The 14857-nt window shown below is 34.9% G+C and overlaps 1 protein-coding gene across 1 annotated transcript; it reads left to right on the forward strand.

Moving 5' to 3' along the window:
• The first annotated feature begins 492 nt into the window (after window positions 1-492).
• dlat (dihydrolipoamide S-acetyltransferase (E2 component of pyruvate dehydrogenase complex)) lies at window positions 493-14096 on the forward strand. The gene is made up of 14 exons (XM_073824387.1): window positions 493-945; window positions 2946-3047; window positions 3696-3820; window positions 4770-4920; window positions 5051-5177; window positions 5291-5466; window positions 9125-9284; window positions 9402-9469; window positions 9551-9664; window positions 9771-9878; window positions 9968-10086; window positions 10218-10380; window positions 12035-12171; window positions 12591-14096. Exons 1-14 carry the CDS (start codon window positions 664-666, stop codon window positions 12718-12720), a joined length of 1962 nt encoding a protein of 653 aa, XP_073680488.1. The 5' UTR covers window positions 493-663; the 3' UTR covers window positions 12721-14096.
• The last annotated feature ends 761 nt before the right edge of the window (window positions 14097-14857 follow it).

Below are 14857 nucleotides of genomic sequence, written 5' to 3' on the forward strand. Positions count from 1 at the left end.
GCATCTCCATTTGTTTTATGTAAGATAATATGGCGTTGAAACAAGGAAGAGTAGGTTTTATTCATGAGTAATTTTGAAAAGCTAAAAATAGAAGGAGATCATACCTTAAAAGTATCAACATCACTCTCAATACATTAGCAATGAAACTGCGAAGTGCTGCAAATATCTTCTGAATAAGAGGTGTGGATAGTTAGTTAAACTTTTACTTGACGGCACTTTTACGTCAGCTCTTGCTTGACAGTTTGCGACACCGGCTTTGACAGCTTTAAGGTTGCCATGTGTTCTATCAGAATTATACCTCTGTTCAATACAAAACTCTGCCATATCACTTCATAACCTCATGATCTACAGAGGTTAAGTGACAATATAAATGTTAAGCACGTCGTGTTTATCATATGCGATAAATATTATCTCAATAATGATATTTTTTGTATATCATTCGAAAGCATATCTGGCAACTCTGGTGCGTCACCAGGAGGACGAAGCGAAGGAGAGTGTCGTAAAGTGGGATGTTTTGGAGTGGGGAGGTCATTGGAAAGTGAGGTTGTTCGGTTCGTTTTGGGGGGAACAGACCGCCACTTCTAGCACAGGTATCAGATATTCTGATACCAGAGTGGCCTTACTCAAATCCAGCATAGTTTTACAGCGGTCTTCACGTTCAAAATGTTGCGTTTAGCGCTGCGAGTACGCCCATCTGCCAGGCTTACTCGGCCCAGTGTCCTATCGGGCCCTACCGCTTCTGCTGCTGCTACTCCACGATCCGGACCGGTATCATGCCATCATCTCAAACGATACCACTCCAACGGCCCGACCCGGATCCGGAGCTTGTGTCACGGTCGGCGTGTGTACAACAGCATCCTCAGTAACAGAACAGGGGTCTTGCGAAGCCAAATGGCTAGTTTCAGTCAAAGCATGCGAATGTACAGTCTACCACCACATCAGAAGGTAAGCTAAGCTAAATAAATGTTATTATATGCTTCCATTCCCTTTTTTCAGTGGAACACAAAATATGATTTTGCAGACTTGACAGCTTTAGTCGCAGTTCCCTTTCATTGCATCTTTTTCTACAAAATGACAGCCTCAGTCATCGTTCACTTTCGTTTGCCATCTGTCATCTGTTATCTGTTTTAGTGCTCCACAGAATAAATAGGTGATGCAAATTTTGAAAACGTGAGGGATAATAAAAGCTATTTTAAAAATGTTGAGGTGAAATGAGTATTGGTTTAGCGTTTTTTTCTGTTGGTGTCACCTTCAAGATGTTAAAGCAGTCCTGTAGTTACATGTCAGGAATTCTGTGAGCTGTCAGGGGTCTATGTTAACATGCCTATATGTGACCCTGGATCACAAAACCAGTCTTAAGGTTAAATTTTGAGCCTTATACATTATCTGAATAAATACACTTTCCATTGATGTTTGGTTTGTTAGGAAAGAACAATATTTAGCAGAGGTACACCTATTAAAAAAATCTGGAATCTGATGGTGCAAAAAAATATTTTGGCATAAAAGAAAAATCGATCATTTTGACCCATACAATGTATTGCTGGCTATTGCTACAAATATGGTTTGTGGTCCAGGGTCACATATGGAACGTGAACGTGTATGAACAGTTTCTAAAATTGATCCTCAAAACTTAGCCCACTGTCATAGATTTCCATGCCTAGAAAAGACATAAGAAATAATTAAATTATAAGAAAAATTCACATTTACATAGTGATTATACATTAATACTCAGTTCTTACCTATTTTATTAGCTGGAAATTACAATTTGTGAGTCCAGTGAGTCTCTTTTAATAACATGTATTTTTTTTTTTTTTAGATTTTATTATTGGAAGTAGTGGGAATCCTGAATATTCTGATCTAATGTCACAGTAAACAACAACAGAATGTTTAAGCTACCATTTAAACTACCACTTGCCAAATGCTGGTCATTTATACTACAAAAAAAGTTCGGAATAATGATGAATTTTTGCTTACATTTAACCCAAAATAGGTTGTAAATCAACATTTATTAATATGCTCAATACTGAATAAGTTGAATAAAAGTTAAATTGCTTATTAATAAATGTGGACCTTTTGATTATTGCTGATGCCTCTAGTGTTTACGCTACTAGTCAAAAGTTTTTTAACAGTAAGATTTTTAATGTTTTTTAAAGAAGTCTCTTCTGCTCACCAGGCCTGCATTTATTTGATCAAAAGTACAGCAAAATATATATTCGATTTGGATATATTTTAAAATGTGATTTCAAAGCTGAATTTTTAGCATCATTACTCTAGTCACATGATCCTTCAGAAATCATTCAAATATTCTGATTTGCTGCTCAAAACATTGGAATACAATCTTGAACAGCAAATCAGCATAATAGAATGATTTCTGAAGGATCATGTGACACTGAAGACTGGAGTAATGATGCAGAATAAATTACATTTTAAAATATATTTAAATAGAAAGCAGTTATTTTAAGTAGTAAGAATGTTTCACAAGATTACTGCTTTTGCTGTACTGTGAATCAAATAATTGCAGGATTGGTGAGCAGAAGAGACTGTTTTAAAAACATTAAAAATCTTACTGTTCAAAAATTTTGACTGGTAGTGTATGTGTCTGATTTTTATTTTACAACCTATTTTGGGTTCATTTTACACTAGCCATATGCTTACCCATGCTGCATTTATTCCATCAAAATGTAGTAAAAAATGAATATAGTACAAAAATATTTTTATGCAATTTATTCTAACAGTTTTAAATTTTTGTATTTATTTCTGTGATGGTGGAGCTGAATTTTCAACAGCCATTTCTTCAGTCTTCAGTATTACATGATTAACCTAATCAGATGTCATCCTAATTCTTATTTTTTCCAGATGTACACATTCTATGATAAGAATTTATAGTCATTCATGTTAAATGCGCTCAGCTTTCTGTTTATTTAACCTAATTCTTTCTATTACAGGTGGAACTACCTGCTTTGTCCCCCACTATGCAGATGGGCACTATTGCACGCTGGGAGAAGAAGGAAGGAGACAAAATCAATGAGGGAGATTTGATTGCTGAGGTGAGGCACATTCAGGTTTTTACACAAGACAAAGCCACAGATTGCTACTATTCATTTTCAGCTTTTAAAATTACACTTGATAGTGTAATAGTGACGACAAAATTAAAGGATTAGTTTACTTCCAGATTAAAAAATTCAAAGCAGCTTCAAAGGGCTCTACACAATCCCAGCCGAGGAAGAAGAATCTCATCTAGCGAAATGTTCTGTTATTTTCTACAATATTTGTGATCATTTGTGATTAAAAAGTATATAATTTTTTTATTGTTTTTTGAAAATGACTGATTGTTTTGCTAAATAAGATCCCTTTTACTTAGTTGGGATCGTGTAGAGCCCTTTGAATCTGCAGTAAAACTGCAATTTGCACCTTCAACCCGCTGATCTCCATTGAAGTCCACTATATGGAGAAAAATCCTGGAATGTTTTCGTCAACATTATTTATTAGTTAATAATTTTTTTTATACTGGAAGTGAACTTATCCTTCAAGTAAGAAATAGCTAAATTATTTGAATGTTTGAATATTAATGCACATCTGAGGTGGTAATAGGGTATGATATGGAGCAGAGCACTTTAGAACATCTGTCAACCAAAAAAAAATTAAGAACAGCCCTGTGGTACAATTCTGATTATTCTGTTTTTTAATTTGGACAGGTTGAAACAGACAAAGCTACGGTTGGATTTGAAATACTGGAGGAGTGCTACCTTGCCAAGATCTTGGTCCCTCAGGGTACAAGAGATGTGCCCATTGGAGCTGTCATTTGCATTACAGTTGACAAGTAAGCACAATTTTTATCTGCACTGCCGAGATCCAAAGCATCATAATATATGATGCTTGCTTTATACATATTACATAATATTCCTATTAACAAAGACTACCAGTCAAAAGTTTTTAAGAATTAAGAATAATAATAAAGATTTTTTATGTTTTTTTAGAGAAGTCTCTTCTGCTCATCATGCCTGCATTTATTTGTTCCAAAGTACAGAAAAAACAGTAAAAATTTTTAAAAAAGGTTTACTCTTTAAAATAACTGCTTTCTATTTGAATCTATTTTAAAATGTAATTCATTCCTGTGATTTCAAAGCTGTATTTTTAGCGTCATTACTCCAGCCACATGATCCGTCAGAAATCATTTTAATATTCTGATTTGCTGCTCAAAAAACATTTACAACTATTATTAGGTTGAAAACAGCTGAGTAGAATTTTTTTCAGGTTTCTTTGATGAATAGAAAGTTTAGAAAGTTCAGCATTTATCTGGAATAGAAATCTTGAACAGCAAACCAGCATATAAAAATGATTTCTGAAAGCTCATGTGACACTGTCTGAGAACAGGAGTAATGATGCTGAAAATGTAGCTTTGATCACAGGAATAAATAGCATTTTAAAATATATTAAAATAGAAAGCAGTTTTTTCAAATAGTAAAAATGTTTCACAATATTACAGCTTTTGCTGTATTTTGGATCAAATTAATGCAGGCTCGGTGAGCAGAAGATAATTCTTTAAAAAACATAAAAAATCTTAAACTTTGGCTGGTAGTGTAGAATGCTGGTGAAATAAATTCAGCTTGATGAGTGGAAACTGCCAATTTTGTGAGTTTTGGGGTAGCACAGGGAAATGCTGCATCATCAAAAATGTACATGTTTGGTATGTGTCTGATGCAGAATGTACATTTGATGTTTTCCTGTATTTCCCATCTAACATGCATAATCTATTCTTTGACTTTTAGACCTGAACTCATCCCTGCATTTAAAGACCTTACATTAGATAAACTCGCCAGCTCTGCCCCTGCTGCTGCAGCTGCCCCTCCCCCTCCAGCAGCAGCTGCTGCTCCTGCACCGCCACAAGTTCCTGGAAGCTCCTACCCACCTCACATGAAGGTATAAGATGTTGACCAAATATGAAAATGACTACAAACTGAATTTCAAAACATTTTGGATATTAGCCAGTCTAAGCATAAGCAAGCTTCTTATTATATGCTATAATCAACTTTCATTTTGCTTTCTTTAGATTCTTCTCCCAGCTCTTTCCCCTACCATGACTATGGGCACCGTGCAGCGCTGGGAGAAGAAGGTGGGTGAGAAACTCAGTGAGGGAGATCTCCTGGCTGAAATCGAAACGGATAAAGCAACCATCGGTAAATTGTCAATTATCTTGATTTAAATTAGAATTCAACAATAAAAACATTTTGTATGTTTATAGTCTGCATTAACAACACCATGTAAAGTCATTTCTTCCTGTGATTTTCAGGTTTTGAGGTACAAGAGGAAGGTTACCTAGCCAAAATATTGATTGCTGAGGGAACCAGAGACGTTCCCCTCGGCACTCCTCTCGGCATCATTGTGGAAAAGGAATCGGAAATTAGCGCGTTTGCTGACTATGTAGAGACAGGGGTTGCTGCAAGCCCTCCATCTGCTCCCACACCGGTAAAGTGCTCTGTCTTTTCTACAGGACTCCTGTTTTTTTATTTGTGTCTGTTTTTTAATGTAATTAATACTGTGATCAATTATGCACACCTTATAGTAGTTTTTAAAAGATTGGGAATTTTTAACATCAGTAAACATTAAAGGGATAGTTCACCTAAAATCTAATTTTCTGTCATTACTTATTTCCTTCATTCATCTTCGGAACACAAATTAAGATATTTCAGATGAAATCTGAGAGTTTTCTGACCCGGCATAGACAGCAGCGCAAAAATACATTTGACACGTTCAAGGCCAGAAAGAACATCGTTACAATTCTTTATGCACAAAATGTATTTTTGTAGCTTAGTAAAATTACGGTTGATCCACTGATGTCACATGGAAAATTTTAACAACGTCTTTACTGCCTTTTTTCGCCTTCAACATGGTAGTTGCGTTGCTGTCTATGCCGGGTCAGAAAGCTGTCGGATTTCATCAAAAATATCTTAATTTGTATTCTGAAGATGAACGAAGGTCTTACGGGTTTGGAACGACATGAGGGTGAGTAATTAATGACAGAATTATCATTTTTAAGTGAACTAAACCTTTAACAACAGTCATTTATTGTCCGCTTTGAGTTGCAACAGCACTTTGATTGACATGAGCAACATGTCATGATATGATGTAACAAACATTTTATGTGGCCACCTAAAGACGGCTGTTAGAAAAATCAAGGTCATGTTTTACTGCCAATGTAACATCAACAGTTTCATGCTATGACTAAAAGGGTAAAGGTCACTTTTAAATATTTGCAGTGTTTTGAAATACTGCGATCAGGCAATGCCAGTTTTGTGGGAGGGGATGTTAAGATTAGACTACAACAAATTGCTGTCAGTTGTGATATACACAGGCCACGTCGACAGCAATTTAAAAAACATAACATGTTCTAGTCTGTTGTTAAAATCTTGAATTTTGAATATTTTTGGACATTGGATGGAAAATTCCCTTTTTCATTAAGTTTTCATATAAATGTGCCTTAGCAGTTTGTGGATTCAACCACCATACAATGAAAAAAATCCATTTACTTATTTTTTTTTTATCCTTAAAAAAACCTAAACAGTCTCAATTATCAAGCTGTTTTGATTTCATACTGCTTAAGTCCCGTCCACAACTGCTAAAAGACTGTCCTGTGTTAGCATATTTCCATCCTCAACCAGTAAGCTGTCCGTCATTTTCTTCATGCTCAGCAAACAGCTTTAGCAACAATGTCTCATAAGCAATGCAGGTGTTTTGTAGTTGGATGGATAAGTGAACATAAGAGTCATTCATTTTCTCCCGACATTAGAGCCACTGAGGACACAGTAAATTCGTTTTGTTTTTGATGATAACGCACCACCGAATACCGAAGAGAAAGGCGGGATGAGCAGTAGCTCATTATCATTTAAAGAGACATGCACGGAAGCAAGTCACTGTGAACAGAGCTGTTTTTGACAAAGCAAAAAGGGTGCTTTTTTTTGCATGACCAACTTGTGGAAAATGGGTGTCCAATGTCCATTTTAACAAAAAAAAAGCATGTACTTTATTTATAGTTAAGGTCAAAAGTTTACATACACCTTGCCGAATCTGCAAAATGTTATTTATTTTAGCAAAATAAGAGGGATCATACAAAATGCATGTTATTTTTTTTATTTAGTACTGACCTGAATAAGATATTTCACTTAAAAGATGTTCACATATAGTCCGCAGAAGAAAATAATAATTAAATTTATAAAAATGACCCTGTTCTGAAGGGCAGTACTAAATGAAAAAATATGATATTTAGGCAAAATATGAAAAATGTACACATCTTCATGTTGTTCAGAACTCTTAATACATTGTTTTTTCCTTCTGAAGCATCAGTGAGCATTTGAACCTTCTGTAATAGTTGTATATGAGTCCCTCAGTTGTCCTCAGTGTGAAAAGATTGATCTCAAAATCATACTGTCATTGTTGGAAAGGGTTCAAATACACACAAATGCTGAAAAACCAAAGAATATGTGGAACCTGGATCAACTGTTCAGGACACACAAGGGACTCATGAACAATTATCACTAAACAAAAAAAAAACATCTGTAAATCATTCAGCTAACAACACAGTATTAAGAGTCAAGCGTATGTAAACTTTTGAATGAAGTTGTTTTTATAAATTCAACTATTATATGTAAACTTCTTTAGTGTGAAATGTCATATTGGGTTCAACACTAAATAAAAAAATGACATGCATTTTCTCAGTGCTTAATTTGTAAGTTAATAATTGCCGGATCCAAAACAGCAGTTAAAAGGCGCTGTGACCGACACTGACAATACAACTTCAGTTTTACCGGAACATTTAATAACGCCACTACTAAACGGTGATGCTACAACTATAAGCCCATAGTTGACAAGTTTCTGCGTGGACTGCAGCCTAGGGCACAAACCTTGGGTCAAAAATTATTCAGCAGGATGATGGAAAATGTAAGTTACATTAAAAATTACATTTGTTTTCATAAAAATAAAAAATAATCATAGTCTATATATGAAAGGTATAAATATAAAAATATATCTTACTTAAATAATTAACACATTTAAAGCAGATGTAAGGTGCGGCGCTGCGCAAACAAGTTCATGAAAAGGAAACAGAATGCACATCCTGTGAACCTGCAAAAATAAAACACTTTACGGAATTATGTCCAACTTTGTCTGTATGACCAAAAATAGTGGAGTATTTTATGTTTCAGCTATTCGATCACGCCGGCGCCTCACACACACACACACACACACACACACACAGCATTCTAGCATTTCAAACTAGACATTTCGGTGTGTACATTATCAAAATAAAATACAGTCAATCAAACATTTAAAATGTCACTCTGGTCAATTTAAATAGTCCATAGCCTAGTATAATCGGTCCACTCTGCTGTTATGCCTGTTATAGATTTTTGCTGAAGAGAATATCTTTTTTTCCATCAAAATACGAACGTAAAATACAAAGACAAGTATACATTATAAGTAACAGGTTATCATTCACATGCATTGGGAATATGGAAACACTTGGATTTGTGCCGAATTACAGTGTTACGTGAGCCCAACGCCTGCTATTTTTAGTTTCGCGTTGATTTGGTTTCTTACCTCTATATATTTTGTTTCATTCCTGTTCTGTTCTTAACACAGTTACATTTAAATGATTCGTTTTGGAGTCAAGGTAACTAACTTATAGCTATGTTTATAGTGTATATAATGTTAATACATAGTAATATTTCGCTTGATTTGGTATTATTTCTGATATTACACTCTCTCTCTAAACATTCCGCTGCTCATTAAACTTTTGAACTTAAAAAAGCTGATTGGTCGAAAATATGTTAAGGACCAACACACATCCTCCAAATACATCTACATAAACCCACGCTTGCTCTGTCTCGTACGCACTCACTGTCACGATCAAATGCACTTGTTAATGCCGGATCTTAAAAAAAAATACCGAAACGCAAAAATCCAAAATCTGACATTTTCCGGAACAGGATCCGGCTGAAATTAAGCACTGCATTTTCTATGATCTCTCTTAGTTTGCTAAAATAATTTAACATTTTGCAGATTCTGCGAGGTGTATGTAAACTTTTGACCTCAACTGTACAATGGCTTATAATTCTACCTCACTTCTCAGGTGGCTGCCCCACCGCCAGCAGCAGCTCCAGTAGCTCCCACCCCAGCACCTGCCGCTGCTCCAGCCGCCCCTGCTGCTCCTAGAAAGGGTAGGGTGTTTGCCAGTCCTCTAGCCAAGAAACTGGCAGCTGAGAAAGGAATTGACATCGCCCAAGTCACAGGTAGGAGTGATTTGACTAAAGCTATCAGTTAGTTTCCTTTACATGGGAGATGTCTTTCTGACACTAGTGGCATTAGTATAGCTAACGATATCAGGGTGATTTCTGCTGTGTCCATAGGAACTGGACCCGATGGCAGAGTCACCAAGAAAGATATCGACAGTTTCGTTCCTCCTAAGCTTACTCCTGTAAGTCATTTAATTTTAAAAGCAAAAAAGTTCATCTTTCATGTTCGTTATTTCACTAAACATTTGGTTTGACACTGCCAGGCACCAGCTGCTGCTCCTACCCATGCTGCACCCACACCCGGTGCTCCAGCCCCTGCTTTTGCTGCTGTACCTACAGGAACCTTCACTGACACCCCCATCAGCAACATCCGCAGAGTAAGTCCACTAACCACAGAAACCACTTCTATATGCATGCATAAAGACTTTTATGTTACTCATCATGCTGTTTCCCTGCCTCTCTCTTTTCTGGTCTGCTATCTAGGTGATCGCCCAGAGGTTGATGCAATCGAAACAAACTATTCCTCACTATTATTTGTCAATCGATGTCAACATGGACCAAGTTCTTGAACTCAGGAAGGAGCTCAATGCTGTGAGTGTGCTCACCAGTGACCATCACGTGATAGTGAACTCCACATTACAGTATTCCTAATTTAGACTGTACATTTTCTCCATGATCAGGAGGTGAAAGCTGATAACATCAAACTCTCGGTCAACGACTTCATCATCAAGGCCTCGGCTCTGGCCTGTTTAAAGGTGCCAGAGGCCAACTCCTCCTGGATGGACACAGTCATCAGACAGTGAGTGGACTGGCACAATGCAATTCTGCTCTGAACCACTTGAGGGCTGCATTACTTTTTTTTTTTAGATGTCAGTAAATCTAAAGTAACTGTGACATTCGAATTACAGTATCATTTTTTTCTCCACACAGGAATCACGTGGTGGATGTTAGTGTTGCAGTCAGTACACCTGTGGGTCTAATCACTCCCATTGTATTTAATGCTCATATAAAAGGACTTGCAAATATCAGCAAAGACGTAGCTTCATTAGCTGCTAAAGCACGAGAGGGTAAACTACAGCCGCATGAATTCCAGGTGAGTATTTTAGATGTGTGTATATATATATATTTATATAAAGTATATATATATTATCATGTATATATATATATATAGTATCTTATGCTTACAAATGCAGCATTTATTCTATCAAACATACAGTAATATTGTGAAATATTATTACTTTATTATTGTAATAAAGTATATGTTTTCAATTTTAAATAAATCTTAAAATGTAATTTTTAGAAGCCGTAGTGCAGTCTTCAGTGTCACTTTATCCTTCTAAATCAGAGGTTCTCAACTCTGGCCCTCGAGGTCCACTTTCCTGCAGAGTTTACCTCCAACCTTGATCAAACTCACCTGCCTGTAACTTTCTTGTAATGATGAAGAGCTTGATTAGCTTGTTCAGGGGTGTTTGATTAGGGTCGGAGCTAAACTCTGCAGGAAAATGGACCTTGAGGGCCAGAGTTGAGAACTCCTGTTCTAAATCATTCTTATATGCTGATTTGGTGCTCATTATATATCAAATTTTAAAATAGAATGCTGCTTAATATTTATGTGCAAACCATAATACATTTTTCAGGGTTCTTTATTAAATACACTATCAGTCAAAAGTTAAATGTTAAATGTTTTTTAACAAAGTCTCTTCTGCTTCCCAAGCCTGCATTTATTCTGTATTTATTACAAAAACAGTGAAAAATTGTAATATTTTTAGTATTTAAAAAAAAAACTGTTTTCTAATTTGAATATATTTTAAAATGTAATTAATTCCTGTGGTTTTAAGGCTGAATTTTTTGCACCAATACTCCAGTCACATGATCCTTCAGAAATCATTCTAATGTTATGATTTGCTGCTCAAAATACATTTATTATTATTGTGTTGAAAACAGCCCAGTAGATTTTCTTTTCTTAAAGTTTCTTTGATGAATAGAAAGTTCAGAAAAACAGCATTTATTTGAAATAGAAATCTTTTTAAACATTATAAATGTCTTTATTATCACTTTGGATCAATTGAAAGCATCCTTGCTAAATAAAAGTATTCATTTATTTAATTTCTTTCCCAAAAAATTACACTGACTCAAAGCTTTTCAATGCTATAGTGTATAATATTAAGAATTATTATTATTTTTTTTATTTCAGATAAATGCTGATTTTTGGATCTTTCTATTCATCAAAAAAATCCTATAAAGATGACTCAGTACTCAACTGTTTGAAATATTTATAAAAATAATCTTAATATTTCTATAATATAATAATTATATTTCTTGAACAGCAAATCAGCATATTAGAATGATTTTGAAGGATCATGTGACAGTGAAGAGTAGAGTAATGATGCAGAAAATGTAGCTTTGAAATCATAGGAATAAATGACATTTTAAAATATATATTAAAATAGAAAACAGTTATTTTAAATTGTAAGAATATTTCAAAATGTTACTGTTTTTGCTGTATTTGGGATCAAATTAATGCAGACTTGTTTAAAAAAACAGTACTGTTCAAAAACTTTTGACCGGTAGTATATAAGGAACAGCATTTATTTGAAATAGATTTTTTTGTAACATAATAAATGTCTTTACTGTCACCTTTGTTCAATTTAATGCACCCTTGCTGAGTAAATTTGTTTGTTGTTGTTTTTTTTAAGACTTTCTAACCCCAAACTAATGCCTCTTCATTACATTCTTGGTTTTCCTAGGGTGGCACCTTCACTATTTCCAATCTGGGCATGTATGGCATCAAACATTTTTCAGCTATCATTAACCCTCCTCAAGCCTGCATTCTGGCTGTGGGTGGCTCAGAGAAGAGATTGCTGCCTGCGGACAACGAAAAAGGGTGAGTAAGGGAAATAGGGAGAGATTAAAAGGTTTAGTTTACCCGAATATTCTGTCATTATTACTCACCCTCGTGTCATTCCATTTGTGATGAAATCTGAGAGCTTTCTGACCCTGCATAGACAGCAATGCAACTACTATGTTCAAGGCCTAGAAAGATAGTAAGGAGATCATTGAAATAGCTCATGTGACATTAGTGGTGCCTATGCAAGGTCAGAAAGCTCTCAGATATCATCAGAAATATCTTAATTTGTATTTCGAAGATAAACAGAGGTCTTATGTATTTGGAACAGCATGAGGGTGAGTAATTAAAGACAGAATTTTCACTTTTGGGTGAACTATGCCTTCAATGTGCAATAATATATGATGCTTTAAAACAGTTCCTTAAGTCAGTGCATGTGTTTTCTGTGTGTCTCATAGGTTTGACGTGGCTAGCATGATGTCTGTGACTCTGAGCTGTGATCACCGGGTTGTAGACGGCGCTGTCGGAGCACAGTGGTTGGCCGAGTTCCGCAAGTTCCTGGAGAAGCCGTTCACCATGCTCCTGTGAGCTGGCAGTTTAAAGAAAAAAAAACAGACTTTAAGATTTGGAGAGGTCTCTCTCATTGGTTATATGCTTTCCCTGGGAATTATAACAGGTGGTTCTCTCTCTTTTTTTTTTATTTTCCTTCTCACTCACATACTCCCTTTCAAATACTGTATTTTTAAAACATTGCTTCCTAAAGCCTAAAGTCACAAGTCATTGTTAAGGTCATTTTCTGGAGTTTCGGAAGATAATGCTGGACATGGGTTTTCATTTTCCTTCAGGATATTGTTACAAGCACCGTAAGTCTGTGTTTGCCATTAGATCAAAGAATAATGTCTGTGTCCATGGCCAAGTCTCATGGTCTGTACCTGCAAGCTTCGACTTGTTTCCATGTATCAATGACACACTCATTGGCATAATACAAGTATACAAGTATGATGAGATCTGGAGATGATGTGTGTGCCAAATATTGTCTGGCTATCATTGGAATTTATTTATGACACATTGTTCAGTGCATAGGTTTATTTTCTGTATTTCTGCATAGTTGTCATACAGTTGGACTGTCACTCCCTGAGGTAAATATCTGGCGTATTCATGATGGCAGCTCCACTGAGACTGTGTGATGGTCCTTCACAGGTGGGCAGGGTTTTGATATAGGCATATTTATTTATTACATCTTTCACTCCAGACAAAGCACGTCAGTGCCTTTGCTCCTGTTTATAGCACCTTGGTGTTTCTTTTCAAATGGTGGTTATATTTTCCAAGTCATTCTTAATGAATAACGCACAATTCATGGGGTGAACTGCTGTTATAAATAAACCTATGGAAAAACAAAAGAAAGGTTCCCAAATGGAATAAAACTCTAGACTGGATATACATATTTACATCTTGTAAAAAAAGATTTATTCAAACTGTCTTTTGCATGCAGTCAGTGCCATTTGGACAAACAAGCAGTCATGAAGAAAAAAATATAACCAATATGTGTCCCTGGACCACAAAACCAGTCAAAAGGGTAATTTTTTTTAATTGAAAAGCTGATTTGGCCGAGATATAACGATTTGAAAATCTGGAATCTGGGGTTGCAAAAAAAATACTGTGAAAATCGCCTTTAAAGTTGTCCACATCAGCTTCTTAGCATTGCATATTACTAGTCAAAATGTAAGTTTTGATATGTTTACCGTAGGAGATTTACAAAATATCTTCACGGAACATGATCTTTACTTAATATCCTAATGATTTTTGGCATAAAAGAAAAGTTAGACCTATTAATTGTATTGTTGGCTATTGCTACAAATATACCTATGCTACTTAAGACTGATTTTTGGTCCAGGGTCACATATTATATCAATATTGAGTATAAAAAAATCTATGAGAGAGAATAAACAAAATAGACATTCAAATATATGATGCACATTATGTTTCCTAAAAAATTACTTGTGTAATCTTACTCATCTACCATGACATGCAGGGTATCATTTACTCATTTTCATTTAAGTACATTTCTATAAGGGATAATCACTTAATGTGATAGAGAGAATATAATATTATATAAAGAAAGTCTTATTGTTTTACGTTTTTATGTTCTCCATTATTTTTTTAACTAGATAGATAGATAGATAGATGATAGTATTGTATAATACTGATAATATTAGATATAATTAGTGCTGTCAAAACGATTAATCACAACCAAAATAAGAATTTGTGCTATACACTGCTGTTCAAAAGTTTGGGATCAGTAAGATTTTTAATGTTTTAGGGTTCTATGATTAACAAAAAAGTTAAAAAGAACAGCATTTATTCAAAACAGAAATATTTTCTAGTAGTCTTTAGTATCACTTTTTATTAATTTAACACATTCTTGATGAATAATAAGTAATATTTTTTTAAAAACAAAACTCCAAACTTTGAACAGTAGTGTATATAGTTTTCAAAAGATTTCTATTTTAAATAAATGCTGTTCTATTTAATGTTTTATTCATCAAAGAATCCTGAAAAAGTATTAAAATTCCCCAAAAAGTATTAAGCCACAACATTGATAATAAATCAGCATATTAAAATGATTTCTGAAGGATCATTTGACACTGAGGACTAGAGAAATTCAGCTTTACATCACAGAAATAAATTATATTTGAAAGTGTAATAAAATAGAAAACCACTATTT

Source organism: Garra rufa, chromosome 19, assembly GCF_049309525.1.
Source record: "Garra rufa chromosome 19, GarRuf1.0, whole genome shotgun sequence".
Lineage (NCBI taxonomy): Eukaryota > Metazoa > Chordata > Actinopteri > Cypriniformes > Cyprinidae > Garra > Garra rufa.

Coding starts and splice junctions, on each gene's coding strand:
- dlat (XM_073824387.1), top strand. CDS start 664: ATGTTGCGTTTAGCGCTGCGAGTACGCCCATCTGCCAGGCTTACTCGG. Junction 5,467..9,124: donor CTCCATCTGCTCCCACACCG/GTAAAGTGCTCT, acceptor CTCACTTCTCAG/GTGGCTGCCCCACCGCCAGC. Junction 10,087..10,217: donor ATGGACACAGTCATCAGACA/GTGAGTGGACTG, acceptor TTCTCCACACAG/GAATCACGTGGTGGATGTTA.